At 33.4% G+C, this 24,743-nt stretch overlaps 1 protein-coding gene across 1 annotated transcript in view; it reads left to right on the forward strand.

The window, feature by feature from the left end:
• KLHL1 (kelch like family member 1) overlaps positions 1 to 24,743 on the forward strand; it is a 542,207-nt gene that overhangs the window by 407,181 nt on the left and 110,283 nt on the right. Inside the window, exon 7 of the mRNA XM_044669367.1 lies at positions 14,206 to 14,430. Within this exon, the coding sequence (XP_044525302.1) occupies positions 14,206 to 14,430 (225 nt within the window). The remainder of the gene's footprint in view (positions 1 to 14,205; positions 14,431 to 24,743) is intronic.

Here is a 24,743-nt window from a genome sequence, read left to right on the forward strand (position 1 = left end):
ATATATATATATATATATATATATATATATATATATATATATATATATATATATATATATATATATGGCTGAACAATTGACTGAAAGGTGTAGAAAATATATTTTCCTGTTGTGTTCATTTATTTTAAGAAAATAATTGACTTGGTAGGGTGAAACATAGCCTTTAAGGCTCTTTTCAGACAAGGTGTTTCCCATGTGCATATCAAAATAATAAAAAACTATGACAAATGTAACTATGGAAATAACCTTTTCCAGTGGTCTGCTGAGTGCTGACTTCAAGTGATATATTAAATAGTACATATACAAAAATGCCATGTTATTCAATGTCATAGAAAATGTCTGTCATATTCAAACAAAAGGATTCTATCTTGAAAGATAATTTATCCTCTTCCTTCTATTACTAGGTAACATTTTACTACTTTTATCCTATCCTAGAATATTTTAAATGAAATTTATGGCAGTGTATGAAATAAGTTTACCATTTCCATTATTACCTATACTATAACAGAAGTCTAGATGACAGTCCATTAATATAGTCCATTATTTATTGAATATATATATTAATATCGATATATTGGAATATTGGAGGAAACGGACAGAGATTTGGGACCATAATTGAATAAGAAGATGACAATTGGTTAGATTGAACTGAATTTCTGAGATTACACATCTATTTCATCTTCTTACATTGCTTTCTGTCCCCAAATTGTATCTCTTTAATACTGATATCAAATATCTCATTGATGAAATATGACTTCAAATAATGGAACACCATGATCTCATAAAATGAAAATTTCAAAATCTCCCAGATATCAATGCCAAAATATCTAATGTATAATCAATATAATATTATCATTATGATGTTGTGAAGGCTAATTTTGAGCAAAAGGTACGACTTGAAATCAGAAGGCATTGGTTTGAATACTTCAGCTATTGCTTGTATGATTTAGTGTGATCTTCTCTGAGCCCCCAACTTTCTATATTTAAAATGAAAAAGTTGGAATAGATAACTACTAAAGTCTTTCCAGCTCTAAGAATATGAAAAGACATTGAGGTTTTATTGTTTATTAATTTCTTTTTTAACATAGAGATTGAATAGCTCTAGGGAACTTTCAAGAAGTGGGTCTTTGAGGGACCAGTTCCAAATGGACCCAGTCACAGAATGGGGTTAACTTAATTCTTTGATAAGTTAATAAAGTGGCTTTGAGTGAATTGTAAAGAGAACCAGATGTGGTGATGATGTAAGAAAAGCAATGTCTTCTCATTCCTTGCTCCGTCTTCTACCATCCCAACTCGACTTTAAAGTAAGTCCAGCTGGAAACCACACTAGAAGAAATGAAATTTAATCTTTGAACAAGAGAAGAGGTAGATGAAAAATGTCTTTGCAGCTGAAAGAGTAGAAACTTAGAAAGAGTGAATAGAATCAGAAACTTGGGTGCAAGATACTTCGGACTGACTGGATGCAAAGAAGGTTAGGCTGTGTTGCTGACATCACTATCTTCTTGCCTGCACTTCCCAAAGATCCAAATGTGATAAAACAGTATTTCTTTTTTCCCTTTGGATTCCTTCTTGGGAGCCAAGAGCCTTTCCTTCTATGAAAAAGGAATGTATTTTTCTTATATTAGTTTTAAATGTCTACTCTTCTTTATAAATGCTGTTAATCTTCCTCTTATCCCATTTGCTAATCTATATGTACTATTTCAGATTGCATCTGGGAGGAAGCAATTGAGAGCTGAGAGAGAAATAGATCTAACAATGAGAATTTTTGCCAGATGCTCTATTCTTTGCCTAAGGGTTTGGAGCTGAAAATGATAAAGAGAATTACAGACCCTTTGGTTTAGCTTCCCAGAGTAGAAGGGGGAAAAAACACATTATAAATGAAAATCCATTTAAACTAAAGGTTCTAATCTTGTGTGTGTGTGTGTGTGTGTGTGTGTGTGTGTGTGTGTGTGTTTGCACGCGTGTGATCGACACCTTTGGCAATCTAGTAAAGTTTAATACTGCTCTGTTCTATTATCTACACTCACAAAGGAAGGAAATATTATATTTCAGTTAGAGGATAGTCCAAATAAATACACACATGTGCACAAAACACACAAATATGAACATTTAAGTTAGGTGGTACAGTAGAATGAGCACTAGATTTGACATCGGAAAGATTCATCTTTGTAAATCTTCATAAATAAATATATTTGTAAAGAAATTTGAATCCAGCTTCAGATACTTATTAGCTATGTGATCCTGGACAAGTCTCTTTACCTTGTCTGCCTCAGTTTCTCATCTGTAAAATGAACTAGAGAAGGAAATGGCAAACCATTCCAGTATCTTTGCCAAGAAAACCTCAAATGAACTCAGTAAGAGCAAAACACAACTGAAAAAAATGACAACAAATACGCATACATACACACGTGTGTGACATATATTTGTGTATGAGAATGTGTATTTGTATATGTTTGTATTTTCCAGATTGTCCAACTTAGACTAAAGACACTTAATCTAAATAATGATTCAGATAGGACAGAAAGGCAGATAAGAGTAGTTGAACAACCTCCTTCCTTGACCCATCCTGCTACAAGCAGATGGGGTGGAGGGGTGTGTGTGTGTGGGGGGATGCTAAAATGTAGCATAAAATAAAGATAGCAGATAGATAATCAAAAGGAATTTTTGAATATCTTTGGCACATTTGACATATCTGCTGTAGAGGATTTATAGAATAGAATGGACAAGAATATAGGATGAGAAGGGGCATTGCCTTGAGAATCCATTGATATGATACTATTAATACACTTCTAATTGCTTGTAAAAATTATTTTTTTAAAAACCTTTTTTTGAACAGCTTCAACTTTGCTTTAAAAAATCTCTTTTGGGGGCAGCTGAGTAGCTCGCTCAGTGGTTTGAGAGCCAGGCCCAGAGACGGGAGGTCCTAGGTTCAAATCTGGCCTTGGACACTTCTCAGCTGTGTGACCCTGGGCAAGTCACTTGACCCCCATTGCCTACCCTTACCACTATTCTGCCTTGGAGCCAATACACAGTATTGACGCCAAGACGGAAGGTAAGGGTTTAAAAAAAAAAATAATAAATCTCTTTGGAGGGGAGCAAAAGGAATAATTTGTACAATGTGATAATCATTTTTTACATTTATGTTCTTGGTATTTCCATAATATTATATTCAGATTTTCTTTTAATCTAGCTAACCATCTAGTTTTTTTTTTGAAATTTCTTTTTTACTTGCAAGTGACAATGGAATTTGCCCATAGCTGCCTTCAGAAGGTTCTGCTAGAAGTTAAGTCCCAAGATATATATATCTATATTTGATTAATGAATGACTATTCACCATTCAAAACAAAATAAAGCAAAGCAAAACCAATAAATGTTCCTGATAGTGTGAGAAGAAAACATCCTGAGCTGAGCTTTGAGGCTTTCTTGTGTTGCCCTAACTCAAATAAGGATAGGACTCCTATTATTACCTCTTTATTCCCATAACAAATTTCTGTCTGATCAAAAAGAACTGATTTTGAAGAAAAGGAACATATTTTTATCCTCTTAGTGAGTTTCCTGGCTCTCTGCTGTGGGCAAGACTCGTTTGAGGATGCTCAGCTTGCAGTACAATGAGGAAATAAATGCCTAACTTTACTATTTCTGAATTTCTAACACAAATTGTTGCCTGGAAACCCACTGACTTTTCACTGATAGAGACCTTTTCTGATGTTTCTTTTGTGCAAAACATAGTCTACCATAGCATCATCTTCTGAATATTTTGTCCCCTGTGGTTTAGTGGGTATTTTTGTTATGGAAAAGAAAGCTTATCACACCTCTATCTGGTACAGAAACGTCAGGAAATAAGGGAAATCTTCAATATTTAATATACATGTAGGAGAAGGGAGACTTTGAAAGCAAGAACATAAAAAAGTAAAAGTACTTGTATATTTTATTCTACACAGTATAATAATAGGCATGAAAGTAAAGCTTAAGCCTGGACAAATAAAGCGTTGGTGTCAATGGAAGTACAGATGACAGACAAAAATGAAATGAAGAAAGAACAACATGGTGTAATGGAATGGCTACTGGTTTTGAATTCCAACCTAGCATTGATGACCTATTCGATGTTTTGAAAATCATCTTACCAATATAACTTTCAGTTTCCTCATCTATAAAATGAAAAGATCAAGCTCTCTGATCTCTAGAAAGCTTTCCAGTTCAAAATTCTATGGACCTAACTAATTCCATATGCCTATGAACAACATACTTTGGAAGAGGTTGAAGAACTAATAAAATGTAAGCTTTTCGAAGAAGACTTCGAAAGAAGCTGCTTGAATTTATGTTCTCAGTGCTCAGTTCAGTGTCTGGCACATAGCAAGGGATTAATAAATATTTCTTGAGGGATAGATAGGCTCACTGGTTAGAGAGCCAATTTTAAAGACAGGATGTCCTAGGTTCAAATTTGATCTCAGATACTTCCTACCTGTGTTACGCTGGGCTAATCTCTTAACCCCAAAGGCCTGGCCCTGACTACTTTTCTGCCTTGGAACTGATAATATTGATTTTAAGAAAGGTGGTAAGGTTTTTAAAGTAATAAAAAAAATTTTGTGGCTTTGACTTGAAGTCATAAGAGTCTATCTTTGTTAGACTGGTTTCAAGGAACAAGACTGAGATGGATATTCATTACTATATCCTTTCTTATATCTCTGTATGGCTGAGAAATTTACTCCCCTAAAATGTAGTGCATCAAACTAAGCTTTGGTAGGATTATTAAAAACATGATTGTTAACCCTTGGCATTGGTTGACTAGGTAGGACAAAGACAGCTTAGCCCACTGTCTACTTTCTTTTCCAAATGGGATTAAATAATCACTTCATAACTGGCATCTTTTAGATCACCTGGGCCAATCCTTTCAGATTTTACAAATGAGGAAACTAAATCCTGAAGAGTTTTAACAAATTGTCTAAAATTACAAAAGTAATTTGAACCTAGATCTTGTCATTTTAGATAAAAGACTTCTTCTATTACTTCATACCTGGATAATTACTTTGGAGGTCTTGAATATTCTATTCTGGACTGGGAGTCAGGAATCTCTGAGTTCAAATATTTCCTTAAGCTTTTACTAGATATGTAGCCCTGGGCAAATACTTTGACTTTTAAGACTTTTGTTTACTTACCTGTAAAATGGGAATAATAATGGCATGTATCTCACTGGGTTTTTGAGGGATAAAAGATGAAATACTTCTTGGAGATTGGTATTGACTATATTTATCTCCCTTTGTGTCTTCAGGTTTAGCACAGTGCCTGTTTTTTGGACTGAATGTCTAAAATCAATTGTGTAATATATGTAAAGAGATTTACAAAACATAAACATTAAACATTGTAGTTATTACATATTAAATTATAATATTCATCACAAATATATATTGGTGATAATTACACAACAAGGAAAATAATGAGAGAGAAAAATGAAAGTGTTATTCTTTATTACAATTTCTGTTAATTCTTTCATAGAGATTCCTTTTCTCATACTTTTGAGATTTTGTAATAAAAATTCTATTTGGTTGAAGTACTCATGCCCAGCCAAAGGGGGGAAAAAAACAAGAGAGAGAAAGCGACAAATTTGTCTGGTCATTGAACTGGAGCAGAAAGTGCTGTGCGTAAAACAGTTCTAATTAGCACAGTTTGTGAGCTCTAAGTCAGGCAGGTAAAAATCAGGTCAAGATGGGCTATTCCTACTCATCTATTTCAGTTTCAGCTCTTACCTTTCAATGAGGCCTGTGATGATAGAAACAGTGAAGAGGCACCTTGAAGATAAATTGGTTAGTCTCAGTCCTTGGAATCTAAAGTGAAAAGCAAAATCGAAAAAAGCTCATTGTTGGAGTCGCTCACTTTTATTTTTTTCTTATGAAAATCCAGTACAAATCACAAAATTGTGGAACCCACAGTGCTACAAGATGTGGCATAAAATGACTGACACACATTTTAACATCAGAGAAGCCTGCCTGTATTACAACTAGATGGAGGAAAAAGTACTTTATTTAAGCTATAAATCTTTTTCTGAAGAAAAAAAGCCATATCATAAGAAACAGCAGATCCATTATCTGTGCCTTTTATAGGACTGTCCTACTTAATATCTGCCTCAGTAACCTACTTTGCTCCATTTGGTTCCATTTCAGCACATTTTCTTTGTGCCTGGTGTGTGACTTTGGAGTACACCAAATCAAGGTCGTCAGTTTGCACCATGTCACAGAAACAGTGTTCTAATTCTTTAATAAAATTGTGCTAGCTATAGCACTAGCAACTTGTTTTCAAGATAAGGGGGGGGGGTGGTAAACTCCTTCATACCATGAGTTTCTTTGTTGGAGTTTCTATGCAGGTTTGTACAAAGGAAGCTGAATAATTTTACTTCTTTTGGTATCTGTAGCATTTAGGACAATGCCTAGCACATAGTAGGTGATTAGTAAACGTTTATTAAAGCTCCAGCAGCCAACACAGATGAAAAACATTAGCAGAAGCAAAGACAGGCTGGGGCAACATTTGCACATAAGAATAGCCTGAAAGCCATGGAAAGCTAGGCACACAGATTCAGTTTTCCAACTTTCTAAAAGCTCTAGTCCTTCCATGTTGCTGATTTCTTTATGTCTGACTCCATAATTCCAATTCCTTAGTGTTGACCCATTGAAGTCTCACTTGGGAAACCCTGTATTTTGCCTCTCATTCCCTCCTGAAAAAGAAATGTATCTCTAAGAGGAGATATGTTGGTAGGGAAGCACCTAGATAGATTGGTGGTGAAAAACCCAACTAGGAACCTTCCCAGGGTCAGTGAAGCGCAAACCCTTTGAGAGTATATGAAAGCAAGTTTATTTTGCTTATTAAGATTAGGGAACTGATAGGTAGGATGAAAGGGTCTCTGGCTCCACAAAACTCTATATCCATCCACTTCCTATACTCCTCTCACGAGGAAGCCCTTCTGATCTTCTGAAGCCCTCTTATCAGTTCCCTGATCTTTCTAAACCCCAAAAAACTATCTGACTAACTATCTATACTAAAAATAATCAACTAAACTTAATCGTCTCTAAAAGGCAAGCTAGAATAGACTCACAGGTGGACTGAGTCCTTTTCCAAGCCTGCATTTGGCTTCTTAGTTTTCAAAGTCCCAGATGTTAAACCCTTTGGTTTACCTTAGCCAAATTGTGTACCAACTTATCCACAGCACCGCAGGGAAACCTCCTAGGTATCTTCCAAGCCCAAACCCTCCTAGTTTCTCTGTGAAACTAGTCAGATTTCAGGAGCTGAAGGAGCAGCCATTCTCCCTTCCAGCTCAGAGAAAAGACCATTGTACAATGTTAGTTAACTCTGTTAACTCCCAAGATCCTCCTCTGCAATGCCTTCTCCTTCAAAAATCTTTTCCCAGGGTTTGTGGCTAAATTCCCCACTCTCCCTTTCAAAGACAATTTTTGCATTTTCCCCTATCCCTTATTCCTTATCCCTTATCCCTTATCCCTTATCCTTACACTCCAAAGATAACTTCATAAGATGTCTTGACCCTTAGGAACTTTCCCCACTCAAAATGTCCCTACATTTTGAGCTACCTCGCTGGTCCCTGACAGATTTGTTCTTATTACCATTTCTAAAAAGCTCCAGGCTTTTCTTGGATGCTCTAGTAGTCACAGAATTTGAGAGTTTGAAGAGACCTCAGCAGTCATCTGCTCCAATCAATATCTCAAAGAAAAAAGGAATCCTACTACAGACAAGTGAAACTTTGAAGACCTATGCAGTGTGAAAAGCTACTCTCCCTCCCTCCCCCCCAAAACTGCCCAATTTACCTTTTGGTTATAATACTTTAACACCTTCCTATCAATTAACTTCCTATTACCATAACAGATATTCCAAATATTTTCAGCATTCTTCTAACTCTATTATACAGCTTCACTCTAGAGGAAGGCCCTCTTCACCTTGTACTTGGAATACATCATCATTTTTGTCACTCTACCCTATCCCCCCCCTTTACGATCTATTCTCTACTTTTTCCTCTATACTTTTTTTTTTCAGTTTAAAAACCTGAGGAATGAATATCTGTAGGATTTGGGGAGGAAAAAAAATTCTCAAACTGTTTTAATCACAACTCTTCACATTTTTGTCTCTCTCTTTCTCTCTCTATAACTCTCTCTCTCTTTCTCCCTTTATAAATATGTGTGTATGTTTATATATATATGCATATATATATCTTTTAATTTTGTTGATTTGTCCTTTGTTCATCTCCTTTGTCTTTTTAAACAACTTCTCTTTTTCTCTTTTTTTCTCTACCTTATTGAAATTTAAAATGATTGCATCTTCAGAGGCAATTTCATTCTAGATAATGTCCCAAAATTCTCTATGCAATTTAAAACCTGAGGCCCTACCTATCCTTCTTCTGAATACTTTGAAATAGGTTCTCCCAGAATTGAGGGTACATATCAAACTATCTCTGGTCCTATTCTCTTTATATATCAAATTTTCTAGTAGTTATTTCCCTAAAATTCCCATTTCCATTCTAGCATGCACTTTAAAACTATTGATGAGAAACAGATAAAGAATTTCCTTTGTTCCTTTAATTTTTGAAAAATTAAAACATTAATAGTACATGTAAAAAGTCATTATTTGCTAAGTTTTTACCAGAGTGAGAGATCTAAAATGTCTTAATAATCAAAGCTCCTACCACTATTCTGGCATGCTTCTCAGCTGTACATGATCTGTTTTATGAAGTTCTGACCTATTTATTCTTTCTGCTTAAGTCATCTATAGTATATTGTGATGGCAATAGTCTATCTTCCTCATTTAATCATCATCCAAATGTTATGCATCAGGCCACCACATCCCCCTATTCATAATTGGGCATTTCCTCACATAATTTCATTTGCTTAATAACATTATAATTTTAATTTCTATATTCCTCACTTATTTTACTAATTTCAATTAAGCTATATCAACACAGAACCATATTACAACCATATGTTATGTTGCATTAAGTCTCAGTGATAGCTCTAAGGTCAAATTTACCTCCTTGTTAAAAGAACTTCTATTTCATCTTACTTCTTGTGTTGTTATTTTTAATTTGAACACAATTTTTTGAAGCCTTGGGATCCCCTGTTGCTTCCTTTCTTAGCTTGTATCTGCTATGAACATTGAGGTATCTCACTGCTAGTTTTTCTATTTTTCACACATTAATGATTGGTAGAAGAAAAAGTACCTCTATAAATAAGTGACTATGTATATTTATACACTGATACTTTTTCCTTTACTATTTCTTCTTTTAATTTAAAAACCTGAGGTTTTTAACAGGGATGTATGTCTTTAGGATTGGAGGAAACAAAAAAGAACACTCTGCTGCTCAGTTTGCTTTAAAGATATTTAGGAAACAAATGTTTTGCAAGAAGGAAGCAGGGAATTTCAGCTCCCTTTGCTAAAAAAAATAAAATTAGATCAATGCCTATTTGTTATTGGAAATACATGATGACCTGTGTAAATTTCTTTTGACACAAAGCTGCTATTATTCTTGTGAAATAGTGAATAAAAGCAGAACTTAATCTGGAAGAGAACTAAAACACCCTCCATCTCCTCCTTTATCTACTTAGCATGAACTTTGTGTTCATTAGAAAGAGGCAAAGCCCCCAGGAGATCACTGAGCATGATCACTCTTTATAATGGTGAGAAGAAAAATGAGGAAAAAATCAAATTCTTTCCACTCTCAACTCAAAAACCAATAACTGAATTTTTGCCTTGAGCAGTCAGAGTGTATGGATACTTTCTGTATAGAACCTAGCACATCAGGAATGTACTATGAATATTAAATAAATATATTTTGGTAAAGTGCCCAGCACAGTATCATGTGCTGATGGGTACTTAATAAATTCTATTTGATCATGTTTGATATGAATGTGCACAGAATGTTAATAAATGCAGCTCTCTGTCCCAATAAGACTCTCCTGCACAGACCCAAAGAGGACTCAAAAACTGGGGAAATGGACAGGCACAGAGTGAGGTGGGGAGGGTGCCTGTACACAGACCTGATCATGCTCCTCTTATGTATGTGTTGGGAGACTGGCAAAGAAAGACAAATTTCCCAGAGCTGATTTAAATTGCCAGCTCAATAGAACCTGGCAGAGAGAAAGCAGAAAGTAAAAGACAGAGATAGGTCAGGAAATCTATTCACTCAGTGCCTGAAGTGAGGATAATTTCAACCATCCTTTTGAAATAAGTCAATATGGATATAAGGATCACTGAGAGCCTCCAGTTAATATTGCTTTGTGGCAGTAGCAGACTATGCCAAAGGCACAAAAGGAACTTCCTACTCTATAAAATCTAGATGAGGAAAAATACTCTTATATGTCACTGCAACTCTCATAAGGCATTACAGACTAGAATTTAAAGTAAACATTCAATAATTCATGGAGGAACTACTATCAAGTTAAGCATCTTTTCCACTCATTCTTCAAAGTGTGTGTCATCCTCAAATAAAGGCTAGAAAAGCTCAAATAAATTCTCAACAGAAAAAGTATATCTGATCCTGGAGTACTTTAATAAAATCAAATAAGGAAAGGTTCATTTATTTATGGGCAACTGTTATTCATTATGGGGCTATAATATTTACTTAGGAAATAGTCATTAAATTAAAATTTATGTTCAAGGAACATTTTTAAGAACATGGAAACTAAAATTCCCTTGAAGCAATCTTTTTGTTCTCTTTGTTTATTTATTTTTTCCCAAAAGGGTAGTTAAGCCTCAGTGGCAGAAGAAATAACTTCAAGCTTTGGCTTACTCAGTATTTGTAGAATCATTATCTATGAAACTTGGGAATTTCTCATTTCAGGATTGTTGCTGATTGCCATTACCATCATTATCACCATCAAAAAGCATTTACCCCATGCCTCTCTGTCATGGCAACAGACCAAACTCTTGGAAATAGTCATTAAGACACTTTCCCTGCCATTTAAATGTTTATACCCAAAGGTAAATCCCATTTGGAAGAGTGCATACAACAGAAGAATAAATAGTTAATAGCATTTTCATGTATGTTCTATATACTCTCTGAGAGCAGGGACTTTTCCCAAAAAGTTTGCAAGGTCTCTTCAGTGTCTAGACATGCCTGATACTTAATAAATGTGTGTTGATTCATTGATTGATTGATTAAAGGTTGTGGGAGAGATAAACAAGAATTACAGAGAATTAAGAGGAATGGAGAGCATAAACATACAGGAAATTGTCTAGATCTATTTATCATCTCTGATAATCTGATAAGGACAGCTTAGTTTATAAGAAAATAACTGGACAAGGGAGACTATCTTGACTTTAACTCATAGCTGCTTCTCTGAAGTGCCATTGAGTCATAAGTTTATTATATATGAAAATTCAAACTCCCTTTCACCCAAAAGTACAAAGAGATTTTTACAGTTTTGTAGACATTGCAATGAATTTAGAAAACACAGGGAAACCTCAGAAACTTCAAGGTGAAGATAAGAACCAGGCTGGACCTTCAGCTGCATGATTATCAGCAAGCTAAGTCTGAGAATACTTTTCTCCAGGGCAAATTGCCCCTGCTAAACTAAGGTTTCAGCCTTGGCTGCATTTCTGACCAAAGGGGAAGAATGTTAACCTCTTAACTTCTGGTTTGCTAAGAGCTTAAAGCTTTTCAATAAGGCCAAAATACTTTTCCACAAGATATCACAAGGATCACAAAAGGGGTCAAAAGAGGAGTCTCAGATTTTTATCTATTTGAGACTCTGTTTCTCTTATTGGCTTCCCACAGGAGATAAAAGATTCACTGAAGTAAAGACCAACTATCACATATGTAAATAAAGTTAAAATGTATAACATAGGGAAGTGAGTAAAAGGGGCATGATAGAAAAACAGACAGAGACTGACTGGGTGAGATGGAAAGCTCTGCCTTCTTCACATTAATCTCATCAGATTCCATGGCAAGAGGGAATTAAAGAACAACTTGAAATAATAAAACTTAAAGTTTACATATTAATCAATATCTTACTTAATATGTCCCTAATCAGTACTTATGTACTTTTTATCTGGACATACCTCCAGTGATGATGAATGAACAACTCAATTTTGAAAACTGGCATTTTGCTTATTTATAAATTATTTTCAAGGAGGTATCTTTTCTGCCAGAGTCTCAGAGCATTGTCTTGGGCATTGAGGTTAAATGTCTTCTCTTAAGTTCCCACAGCCAATGTATATTAGATATAACACTTGATTCACAGATCAGTTACAGCCTTACTAAATGATTGATGAGCTTACTAAATGAGTGATGTGTACATATATACATATGAGAGATAGAATGCCATAGTAAATACAGAACAGAGCCAGCCTTGGGGTCAGGAAGATAATCATTCAAATCTACACTTATTGTGCTCTGGAATCCTGCCTTTTTTTCCCTTTGAGAGTATAATCATCAATGGTCTTATCTTTTCATTATAACCAGGAGGAGAAATCTACCTCTAGTACCTCAGGGACAAATCAACATTCTAAATTAAAGGAATGAGTAGGGATTCTACATATAATCAGAAAAAAAAAACTTCCAGTATAATTTCAAGTTATTCCATAATGCTATTAAACTTTGAATAAAAAGTTAGACAAAGTTTAATGAATGATCAAATTTTCTTTTCAGCAAACTAATTTACTCTAAAACAGGTCCCTTATGTAAAATAGTTTACTTGTCTGCATGAGAACTTCAGTTTTATATAATAATGCATGATAAGAAAAAACTTTTGCTGAAAATAATTATCTTCATATTATGTCATAGTAATTTGCACTCTCCTTGGATAATTATATATAAAGAACATTGTGTATTCTTGTTGTTATGTATAATCTGGAGATTAATTCATTTATGCAACTTTCAATTTTAAATTCAGATCTGTTAAGAAAAAAAATCATTTCAGTTAATTGAATGTGGAAATTAGTTCATATTTTCTATAGCATCTGAAAACTAGCAAGGGATTTAATGTATCCAGTTGGGTTTCTATATTACTACAGTTCAGGTATACTTAAATAGAATTAAGTTTTATTTATTTATATTTTTACTTCAATTAAACCAAAGCTATCGATACCATAATGTTTATTTTCCTGTGCCTATTTGAGTTTATTCATATCCCAAATTAGAGGATAAATAAATGCTAAAATTATTGCAGAATTACAAGCATTTTTGTAGTAAAAATAGTCAGAGTCTACTTGAAGAATTGTAGAGGTGTTGATTCTCTCAGAAGGGACCTTCAATCATTTGGGATGATATATTACTGGCTATAAATTTGAACATTAAAGTGAAATACTCAAATTGCTAAGTTCTAGTTAATCACTGTTTATCAGTAGTAAATTGAGTCAATTACATCAATATTAACTAATATGTTTTAATTAAGCAGTTATCTAAACAATGCTATTACCATAATCATATTTTAAAAGTTTAGGCACTGGGTTAACATTTTTTTCTTCATCTATAACTATTGCCATACTTTGATATTATCATATTCTGAATCCTTTTACTTACATATTACATACTTAATCAGATAAGCTCCTTAATATAGAGATGTCATCAATAGCAACAAATTTCTAGCTCTAAAATTATTTCAAGTCTAAAATTATAATAAACAGATGTTCAAGTATCTTTCAACTGAACAGGAAAGAAATGTGAGAGTTTGAGTTTAATATGCCAGTTAAAAGACAACATTTAGTTTAGTTATGAAGAAAGTCAAATTTTCTGCAATATATTGTATCATTAGGATCTTTCATTAGAGACCCTTGAAATATAATATATAATTCAATAGAATCTAACTTTCCAGTGCTGGCTTAGAATAATTTTCCTAACTCAGACATATCACTATTTGAAATTGATTGGCAAGGCACAGATCTAGTTAGGATGTGAAACCAGTTGAAATAACTGGACCAAGAATAGGAGTTTGCCAATCAAATCAAAATCCTGGCACCTTAATTGTTAAGACTATTAAACAAATATACCAGTCATGTCAATTCGACAGGTAAACATACCCATTACCAAACAGGTTTTAAGAGACATGCAAGGAAAAACATGATAGCAAATGTGTTATTGCTTTTATTTTAGTTTTAAGAGAGGCTGTGGTAGATAAAATTCTTATTAGAATTTGTATTTTAAGTATCATGTAACAGCTCCTATGGTCAAATGATGGTATTTGTTGATAATCTTATTGTATTTTTTTTTATCAGGTGCTACTACTATTGAGAAGTATGACCTCAGAACTAATTTATGGATCCAGGCAGGAGTGATGAATGGCAGAAGGTTACAGTTTGGTGTGGCTGTCATTGATGAAAAGCTCTTTGTTATTGGTGGTCGAGATGGCTTAAAGACCTTGAACACAGTTGAATGTTACAATCCCAAAACCAAGACTTGGACTGTTTTGCCGCCAATGTCAACACACAGGCATGGTTTGGGTAAGTACATCAAACTTTTAAAATTCATATTTTGCACTTGCTTTGATTTACAATGTAAAATGAATTTTGAAACATGTGCAATTACCATATCCTGTCAATTATTTAAAGGTTAAGTACCTGGATTTTAGTTTTATCTGACACAAATCTTAATTTGCAACTGAAACTGATGTAATAGTAACTCTGGTTCTTTATATATTTTGTTGACACTATCATTTCCTCCATTTACTTTTACAACCAACATGTAGAATGAAAGCCAGCAGGAGTTTGAACTGAAGTCCTTTTAACACTCATGCATTTCTTTTAAGTCTAAATTACATTTATTATCTCTATATCATTATAAGAGTAACATATTATTAGTTCACATAAAAAGAGCAATTCTTAGACTAGCAGAGTAAATTTATCTGAGAGATGATGCTATCCAGTGCTGATGTGTAAGGAGGAAATTTGAGAGAGACTCAATAAATTACAAAGTCAGGTATTTATGCCAAATAATTTAGTTATTTTTATGTTACTTCAAAACTCTTAAGTTTTAAACTAAACGAAATAAGGAAAATCTCACCACCAGTAGTACAGCCATAAAGAGATTGATTCTTTGCATATGGCATATCAATAAACAAACAAAAAAAAAACACAAAATACAGAATGGTTCCCAATCTTATGAAACCTGTGGTGATGGGGGCAGAGAGGCAAAAGAAGATGAGAAGAATCTACAGTTATTTAAGCTGCAAGCATTTTTAAATGCTCATACTCTAAACATGAATTCCTTTTTCACTATTCAATGAGTTAACAATAAATTAAAAGAGTTAAACTATGTCAGTGTTGAATAGTATTACTACAGATAAAACCCAAATACATAAAGAAGTCATAGCTAAACAGAAAAATGGCTCTGAACTTCCTTGTCATAATCACAATCATTGTCATAAATTTAAACTTTCAAGGGGAAATAGAGTCCATCAAATCTAATCTTTCACATTTTTAAGACTAGGAAACCGAAGGGTAGATTGGTCAAGTGACTTGCCAAAGATACTATGTCTGAGACAGATTTTAATCTAGGTCTTTAAAAAAATAAAAATAAATTTAAAAAACTCTATCTTTTGTCTTAGAATCAATACAAAGTGGGTTCCAAGGCAGAAGAGTGATGACTAGGCAATTGAGGTTGAGTTATTTACCCAGGGCCACACAGCTGGGAAGTATATTGGGTCAGAATTGAACCTCTGATCTCTCTTCTCTAGATCTGGCTTTCTATCCACTGAGCTACCTAGCTACCCCATAAACCTAGAACCTTCTTTCTCATTCCAAATGTAGCCCTGTAGCTAAAGGTAGAGTTTGGTTTTTTGTATTCAATTGCAACAAGAAATATGGGACATTTGCTCATCTCACCATTTTGAGTAAAATAAAAAGACTTCCAGGAATGTTCCTAGAGTGTATTTGATGGTGACATTTAAAATAAATGAAAAAAGCAAGCAAAATTTTCTAATCAAGTCAATCTATTCAAAATTTACACTTGATCATTTCAGAGTATATCGGGAGAAAATTTTAAAAATGTTCCAGAAAATGGACATTATAATTAGGGAGAAAAATAATCCAAAGACTTACAGCTTTAAAGAATATTTTCATTGCACTGATACTATATATCAAAAATTTTTTTACTGTAACTGACTTATCTATTCTTCTTGTCTTTGTATTCTTTAGGGTTATTTCTATTTCTTTCTGTATTCTATGGGTTCTGAGGTGTTAGAGGTCAAATGTGTAGTTTCTAGTTTTGATGAATGCACCAATCACCTCCTATATATCCATACATACATGTATATGATGACACATGCATATGAAAATGTGTACAACATACATACACACACATTTCACCATGAACCTTTTAAAAACTTTACATATCCTATTAAACTTTAAATAATCTTCACTGCAATTCCTCATATTTGGATTCTTTCTGGCTTCAAGTAATTTTTTTTTCTTTGACATGGAACGTTTAGGTTTTGTCTATGGGGATCCTAAGAGTTTTCATTTTGAGATTTCTTTAAGGAGATAACTGGTAAAAAATTTTCCATTTTCAATTTGCAACACACTGGTTCTAAGAGATCTGGGCACTTTATTGCATAATTTCTTGAGATGTAATATCTAGGTTCTTTTTTGTTTTGGTCATACTCTCTGAAAGTCCTATGATTTTTAAATGATCTCTTTTAAATTGGTTTTCCAGGTCTGTTTTTATAAGATATATCTCATATTTTCTTCTATTTTTTCAGGCTTTTGTTTTTGTTTTAGTGTTTCTTGTTATTTCTTATTCAGTATTTCTCTTTGGTTAGTCTAATTATTAAAGTGTCTGTTGCTTTGATAAAGTTGTATACCTTTTACTAAGATGTTAATTCCCTATCCTCCATAGTTGTCCTCTGTCTTTCATTTATTTACTCTACTTTTATAATTCCATGCATTCCATTCTCTCTTTGACCCTGTCTCTGCTTCTGTCTATTTCTCTCACTTTCTGCCTGTGTCTTTTGTTTCTCTCTGTGTGTCTTCATCTCTCTCTCTCTCACATCCTCTCTCTCTCTCTCTCTCTCTCTCTCTCTCTCTCTTTCATTTACTAAATATCTAAGTGATCTAAGTCACCAAACTCAGTTTTGAACTTTTTATTTTTATTTTTTAAACCCTTACCTCCAAACTCTGTCTTGGTGTCAATACATGGAATTGATTCTAAAACAAAAGGCAAGTACAACCCAGGATTTCCCATCTCTATCCACTGAACCACTTGGCTGCCCCTGAGCCTTTTCTTGAAAATATTTTGGAATCCTTCTCTTCTTGTGAGGTATTGTTTTGGACATCACTCTCATTATAATCATCTTTTAAGGTGGGGTAATGCAACTATATTGAAAGAAATGTGCAGTAAAATTACTCAAAAGCTATAAAGATGCTTGAAGAAATTCAGACACCACCCCTTAAGTGTAGGACCACATGAAGGGTGTCTTATTTCTGGATGCTGTAGTCAAAGTACGCTTATCTTCCAGATGCTTATAAGCAAAGATCAGCCTCTGCTGGTCTGGTGGGATGCCTTCATTGTCCTGGATCTTTACCTGGGCATTCTCAATGGTATCACTGGGCTCCACTTCAATGGTGATGGTCTAACCAGTCAAGATTTATCCAAAGATATGTATCCCATCTCTGAGATAAAGAACCCAAGTGCAGGATGGATTCTTTCTGAATATTGTAGTCACTTAAAGTTCTGCTATCTTCTAGCTTCTTCCCAGCAAAATAGAGGTTTATTTTTCTCTTACTTATTCTTCCAGTCTTACATCCACTACTAGAGAAAAAAAATCTTGTTCTTGTTCTGTTCCGCTTTGTATTCTCTAAGGTCTTTTTTTTCCAGAAATGGAGTGCTATGTTCTTTAAGGATTTCAAGGGTAGGTTATGCTGAGCATCTACCTGCTTTCAGTGATCCCAAAATAGTTTGATCCAGAGCAAAGTTTGATTGCTAACTTCCTGATTTGAACTTTGCAATATTCTGATGTGTGTTTGGGTCTGAGCAACATAATGATAACCTCATCAAACATCAAATCAACCCCTATTTGGAGCCCAATAGATTGCTACTGAACCAAACTGCTGTCAACTAGCTGGACGGCTCTGTAAATTCAGAGTTATAGAACTTTAGGATTCCTCTTTTATTCAGCTCCTTTCCCTAGTTATTCTGCTGCAATCTTTAGACTGAACTAACAACTGGGTCTGAGGCCTTTCTCTGATGCTGGAGTCAAAGCTACAAATTATTACTTTCTTTTATTCTGGTTTCCTTGCCAATTCACAGCCACAAGTGCCTTGAATTCTCTGTGTCCATTCCTACCTTTCCTTAGTCCAAACTAGATTTGTGAGCCATCTCTGGGGAATGAGGAACATAGCTGCCCTTTGTTTCATATAAAGCATCTATAATCTTGCTTTTACTACTGAGACTCATTCTTGTCCTAGTGTGCAACTCATGTCCTCAATTCAATTCTCATACTCAAAGACTTTCAGCTGTATCCTTCAGGCCTAAGCCCACTCCCCCATTTTCTGAAAACCTCTTTGTCTGTCTCTTTGTGCAGAGCATGACTAGAAAAAATGATTCACTGTGACTTTTCCTTGAATTTCCCAGTTGATTCCTATCCATTTTCTAGGTTTTAAGATGGTAGTTATAGAGGAAAGTGAGCCTGAACTGCTTCTACCTATCCACCATGTTGACATAGCTCAAAGATATCTCTTAAAATACACTTGAATCTATAGCCTGAAGAGTTCTATAGAGCCTTCCTATGTCTTTTATACATTTTTGCTACTTGTTAATCAGGAGTAATTTTATGAAGATATCATTTAATCATAGATTGTATTTAGTAAAATGTTATCCACTGAGTAATGGAAATGGAGATCTAAGTGATGGAGATAATTAGGATATGAGACAACTAGATTGAAATGATAAAATAGTTGTTTTCTTTAGCTTTCTTCTAAAGCCTGGGCCACCTTCTATTCTCTCTTTGATCCTTTTTCCACTTTAATCTGACTTATAATATCAGTTGAAAATGGTTTGAGAAATAGCTCCCAGGAATATTTACATTGTAAAAGAGCAATCATAAACATTTATTAATAAGAATGTTTCCCTAGTGATAAATAATGATTCCTATTTGGAGCTTTAGAAGGCCAAGGAGTGAGATGTTTAGGAATAAAGGGGGCCCATTCCTATATCTCTTAAATCATAGCAAAAATGGCGGCAATAATGCCAATGATAAGAGGAAGAGAAAAAGATGAGGACAACTATAGTAAGATAATACTTTTAAAATATACTTTCTCTACATTGATGTAGTAGAAAATATTTAAAACAACAACAACAAAAATGAGACTTTGTATATTTTTCCACCCTGTGATATAGAGGAAGTGGTGGGATGAAGTAGGAAAAAAATTTCTTAATTTGGAATCAGAGGACATCATCAAACTGACTCTGTCATTCATTGCAACCAGAATAATTGGCAAATCAGTAAACTCTTTGGGCCTCCATTCCCTCATCTTCAAAATATAATCTGTGAACAACATAACCTCTAAGCTATCTTGCAGCTTTAATTCTATGATACTATGCAGTTTTGAACATTAGTTCATTAGTAATCATTTCCAAGGCTGTGAATTTTAAAACAAGTTCTAAGACATGATACTTATATTGCCTGAGTGCCCAACTATTCTAACCTAAAAATATCTAAATTAACAGGTTCAAGTTATCATGATTAACCTTACCATGATATCTGTAATTGTCTCTTCAGTTTCTTAAGCAGCCTTGTGTTAAATATATATTAGACACAGTTTTAATTAGATAATTTTGTTTAAACTGAGGTTAAAATGGCATTTGGACTTTATTTCAAAATCTGAACCAAAAAAAATCATGTGTAGATTTTCTGTTGGATTTTACTTTAATACCTTATGTTTTAAATATGTAGAATTATTACCAACCTTAATGATGAATTAATACTTACTATAATCTGATTTTCTATTTAAAGCAGTCTCACATGTATATGGTAAAGGGAAAGGAGTAAGCATTTATTGTCCCTGAACTATGTTCCAAAGGTATTAGCTCAGTTGATCTTCATAGCTACACAATGCGGTAGATGCAATGATGATACCCATTTTAAGCTGAGAAACGAGGCAGAAGAAGGTTAAGTATTTTGCCTAGAATCACACAATTAGTAAATGTCTGGGGATAAATTTGAATTCAGTTCTTCCTGACTCTCAGTTCCCTATTCACTTTACCCTCTATTATTGATAAGAGAATTAGTTACTGAGGTTCCTAAAATCCTTCTAATTTCCTCCATTACTATCTATGTATTTCAATGTACAATTATGTAATGTCCCAACTAAGCAGAATAACTTGAATGGTTTGCAGGTTGTTTTTGTTTGTTTGTTTTGTTTTGTTTTTTGTATTTTTATGATACAGAAGAAAAATTTAAGCCAGGATAAGTAAAGTTTATTTCTAAAATAACTTATAATAGATAATTTCCCAAATCATTCTGTCCTACTTATTCTTTTATCTAATAGCTAATGCTAACTGCTACTCTATTGCCTTAGCAACATGAATGATAATTTATTACACTGAAGTCATGGTAGTGCATCCTCTCATTCTATTTTCATGTTCATTACTAATCACCATAAGTCTTTGACAGCAATGTAGACCCCCTTTGAGATATTTGTGATCATTTTTATAGGCCATCATGATGCCATCCAGATTTGTTGTATTATATCCGTGTCTAGATTTTGAGATTTATTTACACTCCATCAACCATAAATGCAACCCATTTTGCAATCTGAGGCTTATGTAAATTGTTACTCTTGATTACTGAATTATGTTGTTACTGGAAGTTTACTTATACTTCCACTGAAAGGAAGAAAAATATAGGACTACCTAAATGTCTCTTCTAAAGCAAACAATCCCTGATCCAGTTGAATGTTCCCTGATCCAAATAGCTAAGATTCAAAGGTGTTCCTTATCTTCTTTCATCCATGGATGAGGAAAGGTCATGCCTGCAACTTTTTTAATTCTTCAATTAAAGGAATAACAGAAATATACAACTTAAACCACATTTTAACACATCAGATAATAGAGTTTTGAAACAAGGGGTAAATTACCCTAAAAAAGAGACTACTTCCCTTTATCTGTGACTGTTGGAACTATTTTTATATTTATTAATTAGAGTTAAAGAGAGAACTCCCACCTTTCCAAATAATACAACTAAAATGTGCCAATTGTTAATTATGTTAACACCAAGGATGACTTACCTGAGACCTTATAACAAATAGTAGGTGCTTAATAACCATTTGTTTAATTAAATTCAGTATAGAAGTATGTCATATTTTCTATAGTTAATTGCTTTAAAAAAACTTTTCTGATGATTATTTTTATAAAACTACCATGATTGGATCAGTTCTATTTTAATATAAACTAGATTACCATTTAAAAGAACTTTAATTATGGTCATTTAAATAGATAAGGCTTTAGAGATATATGGAGCTTAATTTTATTCCTTCTCATTTTACAGATGAAGCAACTTTCATCTTTGAAGACCAAGTAATGCTTTATTTTAAATGCCTCGTTATTTTTAGATGACCTTAAAATGGTTAGCTTTTCAGATATTATTATAAGTAACAGGGACATGTGTCCCCCAAAAAATCAGTTGAAAGGCATGTTTCATTTTAGTGAGTATTTTTGTGAATTATATGATATTTACTTATTGCCCCAAAAATGAAAATGTTACTCATGTTCTTTATATCCTAATTTTATTGATATATTTGGGCAAAAGGAATCTTATATAAAAAATAAGCAGAATGTTTGACTATTTCCTTAATACACTGAAATATTTTAATCAAGTGGATTTTTTGTAAAGTCAAATTCTTACTTTAGATTCTGTTGCTGATTTAAAAGAAATCCTTAATCTCTGTCTCAATTTTTTTTAATCTAAGGATGGAAGTAATATTATCTTTCCCCTCACTACTTACATTAAGGCTATAAGGACTAATTATGTAAGAATAATGGCCACATAAGCTCCCTGAGATTTCCGATAAAAGGCATTATGTCAAGTATAAGGAATGATTATGCAGTCAATGAATTAAATTGAACTAAAAGCACATTTATTTCACAAATCATTTTAGACAAAATGATGAATAAGACTTCTACTCAGAAATAGCAATGTTTCTTACAAATCTATTTCTGTGAAATGGGAACATGATCCATATGTTTTTATATCCTAAAATATGATTATTAGCAAATTTATGACAGGGAATGGAAATGTTAGATTCCATTTTCCATAATTCCTAGCTCAGACTTTAGTTAAGCATGCATAAAAACTCCATACATACAACTACATGGATCTGAAAAGTGAAAAATTTAATCACACAGTGATTTATTTGGTCTACAAAATGCCAAAGAGCTGATTTTGTGGCATGAAATAACTGGATTGGCTGTGGTTTCATTGGTTTTCTGTATCTATCACCAAGTTTTTTAGAAAGAAAGAATTATGAATTTGTATAACATAGTATAACTTGCATAATGTGCATTAAATGGTTCCTAGTCACAATGTATTGATTCACAATTGATTGATCTTATTTTTAATGATGTTTTAGTTACACACACACACACAGGTGTATATTTTTTTTTGTTTTTTTTATGCTATGTTTTTTTCTGTGTATAGCAAACATCCCACAGAATTACATTCTGTCTCGTTATAAGGAAAAGCAAAAATATCCAACATTGAATCCGTGTTTTAGAAGGTATTTAACATTTTTTCACATAGTCCATCAATTTTCTGGTAAAAGAAGTAGTTAGATTTCCTTATCTCCTTTCAAAGGCTGATATTCATTGGTTATTAAAACTATTCCAAATTTTGCTTCTTATAACTGATCTTTTTGTTTTTACCATTGTAATTACTGGATATATGCTTATTCTAGTTAAGCTTGTTCTACTACATATCACTTCACAAAAATCTTCCAATATTTTTCATATTTCTTCAGGTTTATTATTATTTACCATACAGTTATATGTGTTTATGTTCATATACCAGGCATTTCCCTAAACTATGGACCACCCGCCTTCTTGATTTTAATGCCTTCCCTCTTTTCCATTTAGACTACCTACAACTTATCCTGTATTTTCTCTCTCATTTGTACATAGTTCTTTGCTTGTTGTTTTTTCATATACTATGAGCTCCATATGAACAAATTTAGTTTGTCTTTGGTCTTTCTTTTAAACTCCAGCACTGAGCACAGTGCTTTGTACATAGTTAGGAACTTGATAAATACTAGTTGACTCACTTCCAGACTGTCCATATCTGACTTAACTATCACAAAAGTGCTACTCTGACTTTTTTTTGTATATTTTAATAATGGAAAGTACCAGAATTTGTGGGCTACACAATTTGAATTATTTTGTCAACTTCTACACTTAATTTCTAATTATTTTTTTCCAAAATTTGTGGGCCATTTCAAAGCTCCAACAAATTATTTTTCCACACTGTATACTAGGGATTATTTCCATTCTTTTTGGCATATTGCCAATTTTTTAGACTGCAGTTGAAATTTCAGAGATGTTTTAATTTACATTTCTTTTATACTGCTTTCCTTACTGATTCTCTGGGGTTTTCTAAAGTAAAATACCATCTTAGCCACAAATAAATTGATTTCCTTTCATGTATATAGTGGTCATTTTGAAAATTATTTCATATTTTAGAGCAAAAAGTGTGGATATTTGTTTGACTCCTATCTGTACTTGAAAAGGTTTCACTGTTTCTCTGTTGGGTATGAGTTCCAATTTTGAGATGCCAATGTGATCTCTAGCTCAAAATATATAATGGGAAGGTACAGAGAGTCATCGGTATAGAAATCATAACTAAACCTAAGGGATCTTATGACATCACTAGATTAAGTATACAGAAAAGAGAAGAAGACCCAGACTGACCTTTGGTGGCACACATATAGTTAAGGGTATGATATAAAGATGATGGTAGTGATGATGATGATGTCTCTTACAAAGAAGACTAATAAAGAGCAGTAAAATGATTAAAATATGTAAAAAGAGATAAGGGCCATGATAACTTGGATAGGAAAGAGTATGCAGGAAGAGAATGTTTTCAACAATTTCAAATAAAGCAGGAAAATTTTAAAGGAAGATGAGGATTGAGGAAAGGCTATTATAACTGGCAGTAAGAAGATCACAGTCAAATTTGATGACAACAGTGACTTTTGGATGAAGTTGACAAAAATTAAGGAAAAAGTGGAAATATGAGAGACTGAAAAGATGGTGGTACCTTCAATGGAATAAGAAAGTTTAGAAGATTTGGTTTGGAGAGAAAAGATGATAGAATTGGAACCTTTCCATGAATGCCTGCTCATCTTATATCACTCACATTTTCCCTCCTAAAAATTAAAAGTGAGGAAATTTTTCCAATATCTAATGTCCCAGAATGGAGTGGCAGCTAAGGGACAAATGTTTTTAACTGTCCATGAAGCAGAAAAAATTGAATGAAATAGGATAGAGGTAGCTGTTAAGTTACAGGATTTGTTTGTTCATTATACATACTAAATCAATATTAAAAGAATTGGGAAAGAGAAATAATAAAGGGAGAAGTTCTTTACCTCTCTTGTTACAACATCAATTCAAATATAACATATATCAGATTATGTTCTCTTGTTTCAATTAGTTATAAAATATGTCTTTTATCTTTCAAAATTGAATTATAAAGTGCTAGAGTACTGACTCCCAGACTTTTGAGCATGAGTACCTATTTTTATTGTGGGGGGAGCAATGTGGGAGATTACCT

The sequence above is a fragment of the Gracilinanus agilis genome, chromosome 3 (genome assembly GCF_016433145.1).
Source record: "Gracilinanus agilis isolate LMUSP501 chromosome 3, AgileGrace, whole genome shotgun sequence".
Classification (NCBI taxonomy): domain Eukaryota; kingdom Metazoa; phylum Chordata; class Mammalia; order Didelphimorphia; family Didelphidae; genus Gracilinanus; species Gracilinanus agilis.